The sequence below is a fragment of the Lithobates pipiens genome, unplaced genomic scaffold, assembly GCF_037356315.1.
Source record: "Lithobates pipiens isolate NorthernLeopardFrog02 unplaced genomic scaffold, aLitPip1_a1.2 Scaffold_1, whole genome shotgun sequence".
Taxonomy (NCBI): Eukaryota; Metazoa; Chordata; class Amphibia; order Anura; family Ranidae; genus Lithobates; species Lithobates pipiens.
The window spans coordinates 167,675,981-167,691,909 of NW_027507685.1; the positions used below are offsets into that span (position 1 = coordinate 167,675,981).

A 15,929-nucleotide genomic window follows, 5' to 3' on the forward strand; every position below is an offset into this window, starting at 1 on the left:
GGAAGAAGCTGGATCTGTGCACCATTAAACTCCAGTGCGCCATGTTCCCAAGCACGCCGGCGGATCATCTCCTTCTGCACGTAGCGGTGGAAGCGACAGACCACATCCCGCGGTCTCGCGGGGTCCACCAACCTAGGGCCCAAAGTCCTGTGCACCCTGTCCAGCTCAAAATCCATGGCAGGATCCGCGGCTACCTCTCGCAGGATAGCCAGCACCACTTCCCCCAGGCTTTCTGTTCCAGAGGACTCCGGAATACCGCGGAGCCGAATGTTGGAGTGGCGACTCCGATCCTCAGCATCCTCCAATTGGAGTTGTAGGGCAGCTGCCGCCTCCCGGTGTTGGTCTCTTGTGCATTCCAGCGACAGCACCCGGTTCTCCAGGGCGGCGATTGGCGTTTCACCCGCAGACACCCGCTCCGTTAGGCCGCCGACTTCGCCCCGCACCTCCTGGATATCACGTCGGTGGGTTTCCTCCAGGCGTAGGATCAGGGCCTCAATGTCCGTCCGCGTTGGGAGCGCCTGCAATAGGGCCCGAATGTCACCATCCATAGCCGCAGCCGCGGCAGGGTTCCCGGAAGACATCACCTTCACAGATTGAGCGGTTGCTCCGCTAGTAGCACTCGGGTGAGATGAAGGGCCAACCGGGCTTGTAAGTTCGTCCTGCAGAGGGGAGTCCCTCGTAATACTGCGGGTAGGCCCACGCGAAGCCGCGGCCCTGGAGCCTGAAGAAACAGCCGGGATTTGCTCAAAAAAGCAGCGAATCTCCACCGGATTCTTAGCCGCTAGCGTCCCTCGGGTAATGGCTCTTGTTCTATGCCGTTTAGAAGGCAACATGCCGGTGTAGATGAGGGAATAGGGCCGAAAGAGGGGACCAAGGCCGGGAGCTCTGTAAAATCACGTCCTCACACCGCCATGTCCAGGCCACGCCCCCGGTAGTGTTTGTATTGGTCCAGCAGTGCACCAACACCTTTGCTGCCATTGTGCTCTCGCTGGGTGTTTGGTGTGCTCCTGTACCTTTTTAAGGAGGGGTGGCTCCCCTTCAGTCCACCTGCTCTCATCTAACCATCAGAATGCATGTGCCTCCACTGCGGGGACACTTATATGTTAGTGTTAGGACCACAGATACCAGGGTGCCTTGACGTGGCTCTGTGGCTCACGCATGCGTTTGCAAATGCGTGCGGACTAAACCCCTGTTTTTAACGCATACTGTTAGACAGGTTAATTTGGTTGTCTGCGAGCTGGTGGTAAGTAGGCTTTGGTTTTTCCCTGGGCATTCCCCAGACATTGTTGTTACCTATTAAAAAATAGGACCCTTACATGTCCAGGGATCTAGTGCTGTCCTCACCCAAGCTCTTCGACCGTCTTTGGGTCCAGGCACTAGAATGTCTACTTTTACTGCTTGCGGCTTCACAGCAGGCTTCCCACTGCGCATGCACGAGCCATGCGGCACTTTGTGAATGGTCTCGTAGCTTTCTGGAACCTGTGAAAGTATCCCAGAAGGCTGCAACGGAAAGGAGGGGGGTGAACTTTCACTAGGATCGCCACAGCAACGCGACCGGAAGTGGGAGTGGGTATCTGTCAAAACCAGGTATCCGCTCGGAGTCCCCCCCCCCCCCTCCAAAGAAAGAAGTGCTAAATATTGAAGAATTTTGTTTTGTATGCATTCATTAATGGAGCCAATTCATTTACAGAATTTGTTCTGATTTATTTGGATTCCCCACTAACAGCAGAATGTAAACAAACAAGTGCTGACATTAACTACTTCTCGCCCAAGGTACATCATGGACTTTTAGTGGGGATATCTGGATGATGCCTGCAGCTACATGCATCATCCAGATATGATCTTTTTCGGCTGGCGATTCTGTGCACCGTGGAGTAAATAATGCTGGGGTCTTTCCAGCTTGAAGGAGAGATGTGGGGTCTTATAGACCCCACATCTCTCCATAAAGAGGACCTGTCACACACTATTCCTATTACAAAGGATGTTTACATTCCTTGTAATAGAAATAAAAGTGATCAAAGTTTGGCGCCATTCCACGAGTGTGTGGAATTTTGAAATGGATATTTTGTAGATAGGCAACCCCTATCCTCATGTTGATTAGTGGTTCCAAATTTAATAACTACTGCAGTAGGGAACAGACACAAAAGATACACTCAGCATCTTTCAAATAACTGTTCTCCTTTATTATGACGCATTTGAAGGTTTTTATACACATGATTACGTAGGTATCACATTAATATTACAATTGTACATTTATGGTAACAAGGGGTGTTACATAGGCAGGCTAATTCTAATCGGGACTCGAAAGAATGTAAAACATGTACTGAAAACATTATTAGTGCCATGTGCACAGTGAGGGCATTGTGCAATACATATAAAATAGAATACAATTATATACAGAACCTACAAATTTCCTTTACAATTTTAAAGCATAACATGTTAGATATCTATTTACTCACCGTAACATCATCTTTCACATTATACAAAAAATTGGACTAACTTTACTAATTTTTTTTTTTTTTTTTATTCATGAAAGAGTTTTTTTCCCAAAAAAGTGTTTGAAAAATCACTGCGCAAATACCGTCTGACATAGAAAGTTGCAACAAGCATCATTCTATTCCCTAGGGTCTCTGCGAAAACAACATTATATAATGTTTGGGGTTTCTGAGTAATTTTCTGGAAGAAAAAATTATGAATTTTACATGTAGGCGTGAAGTGAACTGGAGTCAAAGGTTGAACAGGATGGACTAGTGTCTTTATTCAACCTTACTATGTAACTATTTAAGTGCCAGAATTGGCCTGGATGGGAAGTGGTTTAAAAATAAAGATAAAAAAACTGTGTGAAGGTCCTCCCCCAATCTATTTTAGGCCCTCTGGGTCTAATATATTTTAAGGGGATCCCCACGCCAATCTTTTTTTAAATGGTGTGGGCCCCAAATCCATACCAGACCCTTAGGTCTGGTATGGATTTTAAGGGAAACCCTATGGCAAAATGTAAAAAGAAAAAAATATGGCATGGGATCCACCCCAAAATGTATACCAGACCCATATCCAAGGTGGGGAAATGAGAGAAATGAGTGGGCACCCCCTCTTGAACCATACCAGGCCACCTGCTCTCAACTTTGGGCCCCCTTCCTCAAAGCAACTTGTCCACATGTTGATGAAGACAAGGGCCTCTTCCCCACAACCCTGGCCCGGTGGTTGTCGGGGTGTGGGGGGTGGCTTATTGGAATCTGGAGGCCCCCTTTTACAAGAAGGCCCCTAAATCCCGCCCCTCATGTGAATTAGTATGGGGTACATAACACCCCTACTCATTCACTAAAAACACCATCCACCAAACATGACCAATCCCAAAGACAGACACTCACTGAATGAGAGATAAACATGTGGGCGGGGTCACTCACACCCACTGTTTAGCCACGCCCTACAGGCAAACCCAAAAATGTAGGGTGGAGTCCATGACGACGTAACAAGTAGAATGTGATCATAGCACATTACTTTCATCCACGTGATCGCAGGACATCCTGGGGGGTTTAATTTGGTGTAATACAGATCTTTCCCTGTCTGTCTAATTTTAATGAGTTCTAGTAGCTGACAATATCCATGGTATTTCAGAGAAGATCTGATTATGATGTTTTTAACAGTAAGTACAAGTTCACACTAGCATTTGACATTTGAATAATGATTTGTAGTGGATTGCTTTTCAAAGGGCATTTGGCAGGTGGTGAGGTGGCCTTTTGCCACCTTTTCACTGCCTGTTTGACCCCTAAAAGCCTGGAATAACTGTATGCATTGCTTACAGTTGCATCATGGTCCCATTCACTTGAAGCAGCCATTCTTGCCACAAAAGCAAAACATTGTCACCATGGCAGATCTACCCCGTCTTTGCAGCTTAAGGGCCTTAATGGCATGGTTTTACTGCCCATCCCCAGTAGGACATGTAGACAAGTACTGTCTGACCTCTAGCTTCTTGAAGTCTTTTGATCTAATGATTGTTTGATTGTTCACAGGTTCATTTGTTTTTTTCAGCAACATCATATTCAGTTTTGACCAGAGCACTCTGCTTTTATTGCATTGGTTTGTTGGGACTTTGAAATTTTGCTGGTGGGGGGCGGAATATGAGGGCCTCCTTGTAAAAGGGGTCTTCCAGATTCCAATAAGACACCCCTCACACCCATGGGGCCAAGGTTTCGATCTCAGACCTGGCTTGTCTATGGGCTGCCTATTCAGTTGGTGTCATACATGGAATGCACCAGTAAAGCCCCTTTCACAGGAGCAGACCATTCAGGTCTGCTTCTCATTTTTCAGGCTGACTCAATCGGACCCTCCATCCTGCTATATGGAGCGGTGGATGTAAACGGACATATGTCTGTGTACACTCACCGACATCCAAACCCATCTCCTAAAAACAGATCAGACGGCAGTCAGGTGCAAATGAACAGGCGGCCTGGCTACGTCCAACTACCCATGGAGGACAGCAGACTGTGTCCGCGGAGTGGACATGCAGAGTGGACACAGACCAGCCATCTGCCTGCTCAGCAGGAATCAGCAGACAGATTCCCCGCTGAGCAGGCGGACTCCTGGCAAAGTCCACCCTGTGCGGAAGGGGCCTAATGCTGAATTCACACTGACCTGAGATAAAATGCAGGGAAAATGGATGTATATTTCCATACATTTTATGCACTTTTAGAGAACGTTGTAATGCACTTCATTTAGCAGGATTTCCTGTGAGATCACATCCTGTGGGTCATAAAATAAATCACAAAACAAACTTTTTTTTCTTTACTTGCATTGTGCTGCATTTTAAACGTGTTGACCTGCATTGTAATGCGTTAAAATGCATACATGTTCCATTTTAATGCAACGCAATGCGAGTCAATGCAGAATTGTAGTGTGAACATGGCACATAAAAAAAAATAGTTGTTTAGGTGTCCTTGCGTTGACCTGCATTTTACAACGGCGCTAAAATGCAGATTGATGCACTAGTGTGAATTAGCTCTTAATAATTAGATCCTGGTCTTATGGATAACAGTCATCCTAGACTGGGTTAACATTAAATACTGTATGTATAGTAACAAGAAAATGACTCTTTGTCTATGAATTGAAGTCCAATCTATCATGTATGTCTTTTTTTGTTGCTCCAGAGGTGTAACAAAACAGGAATTTCTATTTCTTCACTATTTCCATTTTCACATAGAACATGTTCCTTATGCAGGGCCTGTCAAGTCATGCTGCTTTTCTCCAGACGGGTCCATTTTTGCCAGCTCATCGATTGATTGTACAGTGCGGATATGGAAGGTGGACAAAGCAGAATGTCTTTATGTGCTAACAGGTATGTTGGAGAAAAGCAAACATGGAAGATAAAGGTAATTCATTGGTAGCATATTGCACTTTACTTCTTTAATGTATGACTAAATCTAACTGTGGATATCATTTGTACAATAACATCAATATCTATACAAAAATGAAACACCTAGTTTAAAATATACATTTGAGTGATGCTACTGCTGACAACTTGGACTCCAGCTTACACCAACTTCATCTATATTTTCAAAACATTTTAGATCACAGCAAAAGTGTGGAGACAGTGTGCTTCAGCCCAGATTCTAAGTATCTAGTGTCTGCAGGTTGGGATCGTCTTGCCATCTTGTGGAAAGTGCAGGTAATGCATTTATTTTCTATCAAATATATGTCACTAGCCCAAATCTTAAAGAGGAAGTAAACCTGATGGGTTATCCTTCCTTTCTTTTTCCCTGCAAAGTAAAAGCATAATGTACATCACATACTAGCACATTATGTGACACTTACCTGCAAACAAAGCCCTCGCTGTCCGTGCTGCAGGCGCATCCCTGTTCGCCCCTCTTCCTTCCCGGGGTCATGGATTCTGGCTCTGTGACTGTCTGAAGCTGCTTAATGTCAATCCCACGTATGCACGCTGGAGCTGCCAGTCACAGTACTCGCTACTGAAGAACCAGCGCGGGAGCCATTTCTTCACAGCGCATGCGCTGATTACATCATTGGCACAGTACAAAGTACATATCTCTTAAATGGCGCATGTTTAGGAGATATTTACAGTACCTATAGGGAAGCATTATTATAGGCTTCCCAATGGGTACAACTTGCAGATGGAGGTTTACAACCTCTTTAAAGTGGTAGTAAACTAATTTTTGGGAATTGTACAGTACCTACAGGGAAGCCTCCCTGTAGGTACAGTAAATATCTTCTAAACTTGCGGTAGTTAGGAAATATTCACATTGAAAGCAGCAAGTGACGTCACCAGGACCTGCCCTCTGAAGATCTGGCATACCATGCCGGATCTTCTGCGTTCAGTGCCAAAGCCGAGGACTCCCACGCATCATCACGGTTCCGGCCACTCATACAGCTGGAGCACGAGAATCTGGAAGGAAGACCAGGGGAAGATGGAAGCCCTGTCAGCAGTAACAACATACCACTGAAAGGGTTTGTTTTAAGGTAAGTATTTCATAATGTACTAGTATGTGATGCATATTATGTCACATTATGTCATTGCCTGGCAGGGTATTTTTATTGAATTTTTCTTACATGCAGCGGTGTTTAATGCTGCTGCCTGAGTCCCTGTGCAAAAAGGAGGAGAGAAGAGATCCAGCCATGCAATGGTGTAGCGTGGGTTGACAGCGCCTGGGGCAAGGCAAGTAATTTGTGCCCCCTAACCTATGGACTTACCTATTTTCATCTAGCTCTGGTCTGGTCCCATTATTTCCTGTGTTAGTCAGCGGTGGCTGCAGGGGAGAGGAAAACGTGCTTGACAATAGCTGGCAAAGCCTGGAGTGGTGACATCACCCATAGGTTCCTATGTTCCATCTGTTGATGATGCTCTCTCCTCTCCCCTGCATACACCACTGGCTCACACAGGGGATAGCATGACTGGACAGCCTGAAAATAGGTATTTACATCTTTTCCATGGATGTTAGGAGAGGGGATGGGAGAATTTTAAGGCTATTTATGTTTAAATTTGAAATTCTACTTTACTCCTCTCCATTATGAGTATTAGCAGAGTTAATTAAACTCTCTTTGCTGCATTAGTGGCCACTGACAGTGCTTTTTCAACCCTTAACCCCCATAAAGGGGTTAATTAACACTGACACTGGTGCCACTAATGCAGAACATACATAGGGGTTAAATAACTGTGACTGGTCATGGTCACTAATGCACCAGTAACCTGTGGCAGTACATTAACCCTTCTTGCTACACTTTACTAATGACTTTGTTAATGAACTGTGTATGCAAGGACATATGTGCTACCACTTTCCTCCGTTTTCTAAAGGGGTATTGTTGGTTAGGAGCAGCAGTCACATCAATGTGTAATGTATATTTGATTATACTATTATAATATTCTGATCAACATTTTAAATGTATGCAGTGGTCCAGTGCTATATATTCACTAAACTACTATATATATATATATATATATATATATATATATATATATATATATATATATATATATATATATATATATATATACAATCTGGATTTAGCATAGACTATATAATCAGTGTTTACGCAATATTCAGTCAGTGCAGGCAGTGTATTAATACACACACACACACACACACACACACACACAGGCAGTGTACACAGTATCTAATACAGTGTGTACAGCAAGAGGGATGGGGAACCGCAGGACCCGCTACATGCGCCCCGCCTCTGGATACAGATGAGGAGGAGGAAGGGGAGCACTCTGGAACTTCCGCGCCCCCAACTCTGCAGCGCCCGGGTGTGGAGCACTCCACGCACCCTCCTAGGATCGGCCCTGGAAATGCTAAATTATATTTGTAGAACAAGCTGGGTTAGTGTCAGCTTGTTCTGTGTCATGGTCTGTCTGTAATCACCAGTGCTTGCAGATTACTGTTTAAAGCGGAGGTCCACCCTAAAATGGACCTCCGCTCATCCGAATCCCCCCCCCTCCGGCGCCACAATTGGCACCTTTCAGGGGGGAGGGGGGTGCAGTTACCTGGATAATCCAGGTAACTGCACCCACTTCCGGGATAGCTGTCTGCGGAAAGGGGCGTAGATTACGCCCCTTTCCGCAACTGCCCACCCCTTTGCGCAAGTGCCCCGCTGCCTGCTGGGAAACACACAGTTCCCAGAGGCAGCGGGGACCGTCCGGATTGCGCCGCGCGGCTCGCGCATGCGCAGTAGGGAACCGGGAAATGAAGCCGAAAGGCTCCATTTCCTGATTCCCATACCCAAGATGGCGGCGGCAGGACCCGACAGACGACCTAGCGATCGGCTTCGGGTGCCGACATCGCGGGCGCGCTGGACAGGTAAGTGTCACTATTTTAAAAGTCAGCAGATGCAGTATTTGTAGCTGCTGGCTTTTAAAAAAAAAAAAAAAAACACGGAGTCCCGGTGGACTCCCGCTTTAATTATCAGTATCCAGCAACTCTGATAAGACCCCAGACCAGGACAATTATTCTACTTCCAAGGCTCATTACAAATCTGTAATGGACATTTTTAAGGCTACATGTTTTGATTGCAAAGGAGGTGAGTGTCTGCAAGAATTAATTTCTGACCAAGCATGTGATCAGTTACATATTCTTTAAGGTCAGTTACAAATGTCTAAAAATCTCTCACTCAGTATAAATCATTTTGGGCATTCTGTATGTAACTGTTGATATTTTAGAAGAAATATGTATTTTAGGCCAACTAAAGACACCCAGCATTAAGTGCAGTTTGGCATCTTCGCCCTGGTCACCAGATAAACTTGTCCCGCCACTTTGAACGCTGCAAAGTCAGTGTCACTGGGCACAATAGGAGACAGTAGCATTTGCATGACCACAATAGGAGTTATACAGTATGGACAGAAGATAATCTTTATGCTATTGTGCCTATATAGATGCTGTTGCACCCATATAGAGGCACACCAGCATCTATATGGGCACAAAAGCAGCTATATGGGCACAACAGCATAAAGAAGCTATTGTGTCCATACAGATTTTAAAATCTCCCCTGTCTTTTTTTTTTTTTTTTGTAATTGGTTGATTGCCTAATTGTATGTTTATTTATGCCTTCACTTGCTGTGGTCGCTCGCAGCATATTTTGCATTGTTTTGCTTGTGGCCCAGATTGCCACGGACAAAACAAGTACACTCTCTCCCCCAAAAAGTGCTAAATTTGGCAGTGGAAGAGGGGATGGTGCAAACAAGTGGAGCGTCCCCTTTTGGGTGAAGCTCTGCTTTAACACTGACACAAGCCACCAATAAGGAGGGTAGATTAGCCTTAAAAACTGTCCCCCATCCCCTTACCCCTAACACCTATGCGGACTAACCCATTTTAAGACTGTTCCAATCTGGTCATGTTACCTCACCTGTGTGATCCAGCAGCATATGCAGGGGAGAGGAGGGCGCACCAATAACAATTGTGTTATTGGAACCTTTGGGTGACATCACCTCATCAGGCTTTATCAGCCGTTGCCAAGCGATTTCTCCCCTGCAGCCGCTGTTGACTGACACAGGTAAGATCACCAGATCTTCAAATGATACCCCCCTGAAAAAAGTTATGCGGGTGCCCATGGGTAGCTTAAAGGTAGCCACCCTATTGCATGACACCACAGAGCTCCCCAGGTGCAGGGCACTGTTGACTTCCCGCTGACTTTTAAAAGCACCTTGGTGTGGGCTTTTTTTGAAATGGTGAAGCAGATCGCACCGTTGCCGTTTGCAACCTATGTCTGAAATGGACCAAGCATGGCCAGAACAGCAGCCGCTTTGGCACCACATGCTTGACCCGATATATGAGGACCTGCCATGCAGTCCGTTGGAAAGAGCACTTGAGACCCACTCAAAGAAAAAGGCGGACTTCTCCTTGCTCCTCATCTAGGATCTCCAACCCTACTATACCTCTAGCCCGCTCAAAAACCTGCACTGAGAGGTCTAGTGATATAGTATAATAGTAGATACTGCTCTGCCTGTAAAGTAGTGCATGTATCCAAAATGCTCCTTCAAAGATGTACGGCTTTAGAGAAAACTTATGCCGCGTACACACGAGCGGACTGTATGGCGTACGTAGTCCGTCGAAACACATTTCAGCGGACAATCCGCTCGTGTGTGGGCTTCAGCGGACTTTTTCAGCGTGCAGTCCGGCGTACTAAGAATTTCGGATTTTTCGCAATTCTGTCCGTCGTACTTTGGTTTCAGCGGACAATCCGCTCGTCAGTATGCTAGTTCGACGGACTAAGAATGGCGCATGCCCAGAAAGGATTTACACGGCAGAAGGGTGCTTTGCTGTGTCTTGGACTTCCTATTTCTAGTCCCGTCGTACGTGCTGTACACGTCATCGCGCAAGCTTTCGACGGACTGTTTGTGCATCCGTGTGTGGTCAAGTTCGTTCGAAAGTACGACGGACTGTCCGTCGGATTGTATGACGAACTAAGTACGCCATACAGTCCGCTCGTGTGTACGCGGCATTACAAATCTACATTGCAGCTGCAAGATTTTAACCCAAAACAAAAAAAGCCTGCCCCCCAATACATACAAGGCCATTTGGGTCTGTTAAGGCTTAAAATGAGAACCCCCACGTGAAAAATACCACCCCAAACTAAAAAAATATTGTGCCCCTCCCACACACTAACAAATCCCTAGCCAAACACACAGCAAGGCAACCCATGAAAGGGGGTGGATGCTTGGGGGCAGGAGGGGCCTGGGAACCCCAAAAGTCAACCATATTGTTCCTATATTCAGGGGGATAAGGGCCTCTTCCACACAACCCTAGGCTGTGGTTGTGGGGGCCTCAGACAGGGGACTTTATGGAACGTGGAAAGCCCCTTTAAACTAGTGGGTACAAGGTGCTTTGTGGTTGGTATTGGGCTGAGCCCAACATGCCCCAAAGGCAGCTAGCTATGTTGAGTCCATGTGGGATTGTATGGTTCAGGAGGGGGTTGGGATTTGGCTCTTCTCGCCCCTTTCCTAGTTGGCCCTCTTGTATGCTCTGAAAAAGGATGTGGTTTGGATTGGTGAAGGCAGTTCACAGCCTTTTGAGAATGGAGTGTGGAGTTCCCCTTTAAAAGCAAAAGTTAGCCCATGGAAATCCAAGGGATTAGAGGGGAGAGACAGGAGCATTGGAGAATGGAGTGTGGAGTTCCCTTTTAAAAGCAAAAGCTAGCCCAAGGAAATCATATACATTAGAGGGGGAAGGTTAAATGCCCTTTTAGGAGGAGCTAGAGGAGCGAGAGTCTTTTTACATAATTTTAACAAGGTGCATGTCACATGTTGGCAACGTAACATGCTAACATGACCTGTGTGCAAATCTCCTTAAAAAAATACATAAAGATGAACCAGCGTAAAAAGAAAATTGTCAAGTTTAGAGATGAGCTTGTTCAATCCACGCAATTGCATGTACGTTACTTAACATTTACTAATATTTTGGCCGCACAATGAACAAACTCATGTGAACAAGCGCAAGAGCCGCTTACACATGCGCACTGCTTACATTGATCTCACGCAGTTCTAAACGTACTTGCAGGCACAGCAGGCTTTCTCTGAAAAAGTTACTTTTTCAGTCTATTTTGGGCATATTTGTTACTTGGGCAGTTGTTACTAAACTTCCTCACATCATCCCATAATATTGGCACCTCCATCTTCTGTCAATATTGAATTGGAGATGCCATGTCCATAGTGGCGCACAGATTGCATTCTCCCAATGCGCCGAGATCGCTATAGTAAATGGGGGATTCGATCTCTGTTACTGGTGCACCATTTCGTAAATATGCGAATGTGCTCAGAGGCACCCGGCTTTCGTAAATCGCCCCCAAATTTTTATTTTTGGTTGATACTAGTATACAATGAATTGGCATCCACTGTAAATTATTAGATTGTAAGCTCTTCTGAGCAGGGTCGTCTAAATCCTATTGTATTTTATTGTATTATAACTATTTTCTCCCTTTTATATTGAAAAGCACTGTGTAAACTGTTGGCGCTATATAAATCCTGTATAATAATAAATTACAATTTTCTTTGTATTTGTTAGAATATAAAAATTTTATTAACCACTTCAATACAGGGCATTTATATACCCTTCCTTCCCAGACCAATTTTTAGCTTTCAGTGCTCTCACACTTTGAATTCCAATTACTCAGTCATGCAACACTGTACCCAAATAAAATTTTTTGCATTTTTTTCATACAAATAGAGCTTTCTTTTGGTGGTATTTAATAACCACTGGGTTTTTTATTAGTGAAAAAAGAGCGAACATTTTGAAAAAAACAACACCTTTCTTTTGGTTTCTATGATAAAATTTAGAAAATAAGTCATTTTTGTTCATAAATTTGGGCCAAAATTTATACTGCTACATCTCTTTGGTAAAAAATAACCCAAATTAGTGGATATTATTTAGTCTCTTTGAAAGGTATAGAGCCTACAAGCTATGGTACAAATCATTGAAAATTGATCACATCTGATCACACCTGATGCACTGAAGGCCTATCTCATTTCTCGAGGCTCTCAAATGTCAGGAAAGTACAAATACCCCCCAAATGACCCCTTTTTGAAAAGTAGACAGTCCAAGGTATTTAGTAAGAGACATGGTGAGTTTTTTGAAGTTGTCATTTTTTTCCCACAATTCTTGGGATAAAGAAGAATGTGTTTTTTTTGCTTTGTTTTTTACAAAATTGTCATAACAACAAGTTATTTCTCATACACAGCATATGCATACTTCCAATTACACCCCAAAATACATTCTGCAACTCTTCCTGAGTATGGCGATACCACATTTGTGGGACTTTTACACAGGCTGGCCACACAGAGGTCCAACATGCAGGGAGCACCGTCAGGGGTTCTAGGAGCATAAATCCAACATTGAAGTAGTACCTTCAGGCATTCTACGAACATAAATTACACATTTTATTTCATTTCCTACCTATCACACTTTTGAAGGTCCTGGAGCACCAGGACAATGGAATTACCCCCAAAATGACCCCATTTTGGAAAGAAAACACCTCAACGTGTATTCTATGAGGCATGGGCTGCAAATAGGTACTTGGGTACACTGATGGGTTGGTGACATATACTCTGTTACACCGACGGGCTGGTGACAGGTACTCGGGTACTCAGATGAACTGTGACAGGTACTCGGGTACTCAGATGAACTGTGACAGGTACTCAGGTACTCAGATGGATTGTGATGGGTACTCAGATGGGCTGTGACAGGTACTCAGGTACTCAGATGGGCTGGGACAGGTACTCGGGTACTCGGGTACTCAGATGGGCTGTGACAGGTACTCAGGTACTCGGGTACTCAGATGGGCTGACAGGTACTCAGGTACTCGGGTACTCAGATGGGCTGACAGGTACTCGGGTACTCAGATGGATTGACAGGTACTCAGGTACTCAGATGGGCTGACAGGTACTCAGGTACTCGGGTAGTCAGATGGGCTGACAGGTACTCGGTTACTCAGATGGGATGTGACAGGTACTCAGATGGGCTGTGACAGGTACTCGGGTACTCAGATGGGCTGACAGGTACTCAGGTACTCAGATGGACTTGACAGGTATTCAGGTACTCGGGTACTCAGATGGGCTGGGACAGGTACTTGGATACTCAGATGGGCTGGGACAGGTACTCAGATGGGCTGTGACAGGTACTCAGGTACTCGGGTACTCAGATGGGCTGACAGGTACTTGGGTACTCAGATGGGCTGACAGGTACTCGGGTACTCAGATGGGTTTACAGGTACTCAGGTATTCGGGTACTCAGATGGGCTGATAGGTACTCGGGTACTCAGATGAACTGTGACAGGTACTCGGGTACTCAGATGAACTGTGACAGGTACTCAGGTACTCGGGTACTCAGATGGACTGTGACAGGTACTCAGATGGATTGTGATGGGTACTCAGATGGGCTGTGACAGGTACTCAGGTACTCGGGTACTCAGATGGGCTGGGACAGGTACTCTGGTACTCAGATGGGCTGGGACAGGTACTCGGGTACTCAGATGGGCTGGGACAGGTACTCAAGTACTCGGGTACTCAGATGGGCTGTGACAGGTACTCAGGTACTCGGGTACTCAGATGGGCTGACAGGTACTCAGGTACTCGGGTACTCAGATGGGCTGACAGGTACTCGGTTACTCAGATGGGATGTGACAGGTACTCAGGTACTCAGATGGGCTGTGACAGGTACTCGGGTACTCAGATGGGCTGACAGGTATTCAGGTACTCGGGTACTCAGATGGGCTGGGACAGGTACTTGGGTACTCAGATGGGCTAGGACAGGTACTCAGATGGGCTGTGACAGGTACTCAGGTACTCGGGTACTCAGATGGGCTGACAGGTACTTGGGTACTTGGGTACTCAGATGGGCTGACAGGTACTCAGGTACTCGGGTACTCAGATGGGTTTACAGGTACTCAGGTACTCAGATGGGCTGACAGGTACTCGGGTACTCAAATGGGCTGACAGGTACTCAGGTACTCGGGTATTTTGATTGGTGGTGACAGGTCCTCTTTATTGGGGGGGTAATCAGTATGGTTGGTGTGTACACTAGGCGGTAACGAGATGTTACCGCAATCTCCTTCTCACACACGATCAGTGTGTGAGTAGGAGAACCCAATTTCATTGGCTCTTTACTGCGATCAGGGTTGGGCTGTGTCAGGGTGACAAGCCGCATCCCCATTTACCGCTCTGCACGCGCCCTAGGCACTGTGAACGTACACAGTACATGTGACCGGCAGTGATTGGACACGGCCGGTCACGTGTATCGGGGGGGTGGATTGGGATGCCAATCCCACAGATCGGGGATGGGCTGTGTCCGAGGGACACACCTCATCCACGATCGCCACGCTACAGGCCCCCGGGGGCCCGTAGGAGCGGCGAAATACGGAGGACATCATATGATGCCCACCCAGGATGGGAGAGCCCATCTGTGGGCGTCATTTGACTATGGCCCGGTATTGAAGTGGTTAATTCACCACTGTCTTTGAGATGGGAATCATTTTTTATGACAATCTCTTGTAAAAAATTATCAATATACTCCCCTACTCTTGAAAAGACCAAATCGATTACGCTCCCAGGTGGTTTGTCAGCATTTTTATGAATTTTTAGGAGATAATAGTAGGCACGCAAGGTGCTTTGGAAACTAGATAGTTTGCTTCCTTTTCAGTAAGATTACTCGCTTTTTTACCTTTCTCTATTATCTTTTTGAGTTGACATCTGAACTTTGTAGTGGGATTGCCTGACAGTTTTTTATATGTATCCCTGGCTGAAAGTAATCTCGACATTTCTTCTTCATAATCTTGTTTGTTCAAAATAACAATGGCTCCTCCTTTATCTGCTGCTCTTATCACAATATATTTTCTCTTTTCTAAATTTCTAATACCTTCCTCCATGTCATTAGGAGCTTTATAGTTACATAGTTACATAGTTAGTAAGGTTGAATAAAGACACTAGTCCATCTAGTTCAACCTGAGTGAGTGTCTACAATTGTCCCTATCTCTATACATTGCACATTCACATCGGTCCCTACCCTCAACGAGCCCACAATCCAAGGTCCCCATTATTATACTAAGGCCAATTTTTGGACAGAAGCCAATTAACCTACTAGCATGTCTTTGGAGTGTGGGAGGAAACGGAGTACCCCGGAGGAAACCCACGCAGGCACAGGGAGAAGAAGTTTCAAAACATCTAGGGTGCCAAGGTTCACCATCACTACCCTAATGTCATGTTCAACCATAACCTTAAACACTTTTAGAAATTCGGGAAAAGTGGCAGGGGGGTCCATTTTAGATAAGGCACCCCATCCCAGGAATTAGTTACAAAAGTGGAAATATGGGGAAATAGGGATTAAAATTTGGGGAGCCTCAAATTTTAAATGAGTATCTTCATGTACATTGCATTTTTGTCTTTATTTGATATGTTGGAATAAACTATATATTTTTCTAAATTGTTATTCATTTGAGTC

General features: G+C 45.3%; 1 protein-coding gene across 1 annotated transcript in view; it reads left to right on the top strand.

Annotated features, from left to right (window-relative positions):
- The window catches only part of WDR38 (WD repeat domain 38), a 172,940-nt gene that overhangs the window by 57,330 nt on the left and 99,681 nt on the right, over positions 1 to 15,929 (top strand). Inside the window, exons 3-4 of the mRNA XM_077478846.1 lie at positions 5,216 to 5,332; positions 5,565 to 5,662. Coding sequence (XP_077334972.1) covers positions 5,216 to 5,332; positions 5,565 to 5,662 — 215 coding nt within the window. The remainder of the gene's footprint in view (positions 1 to 5,215; positions 5,333 to 5,564; positions 5,663 to 15,929) is intronic.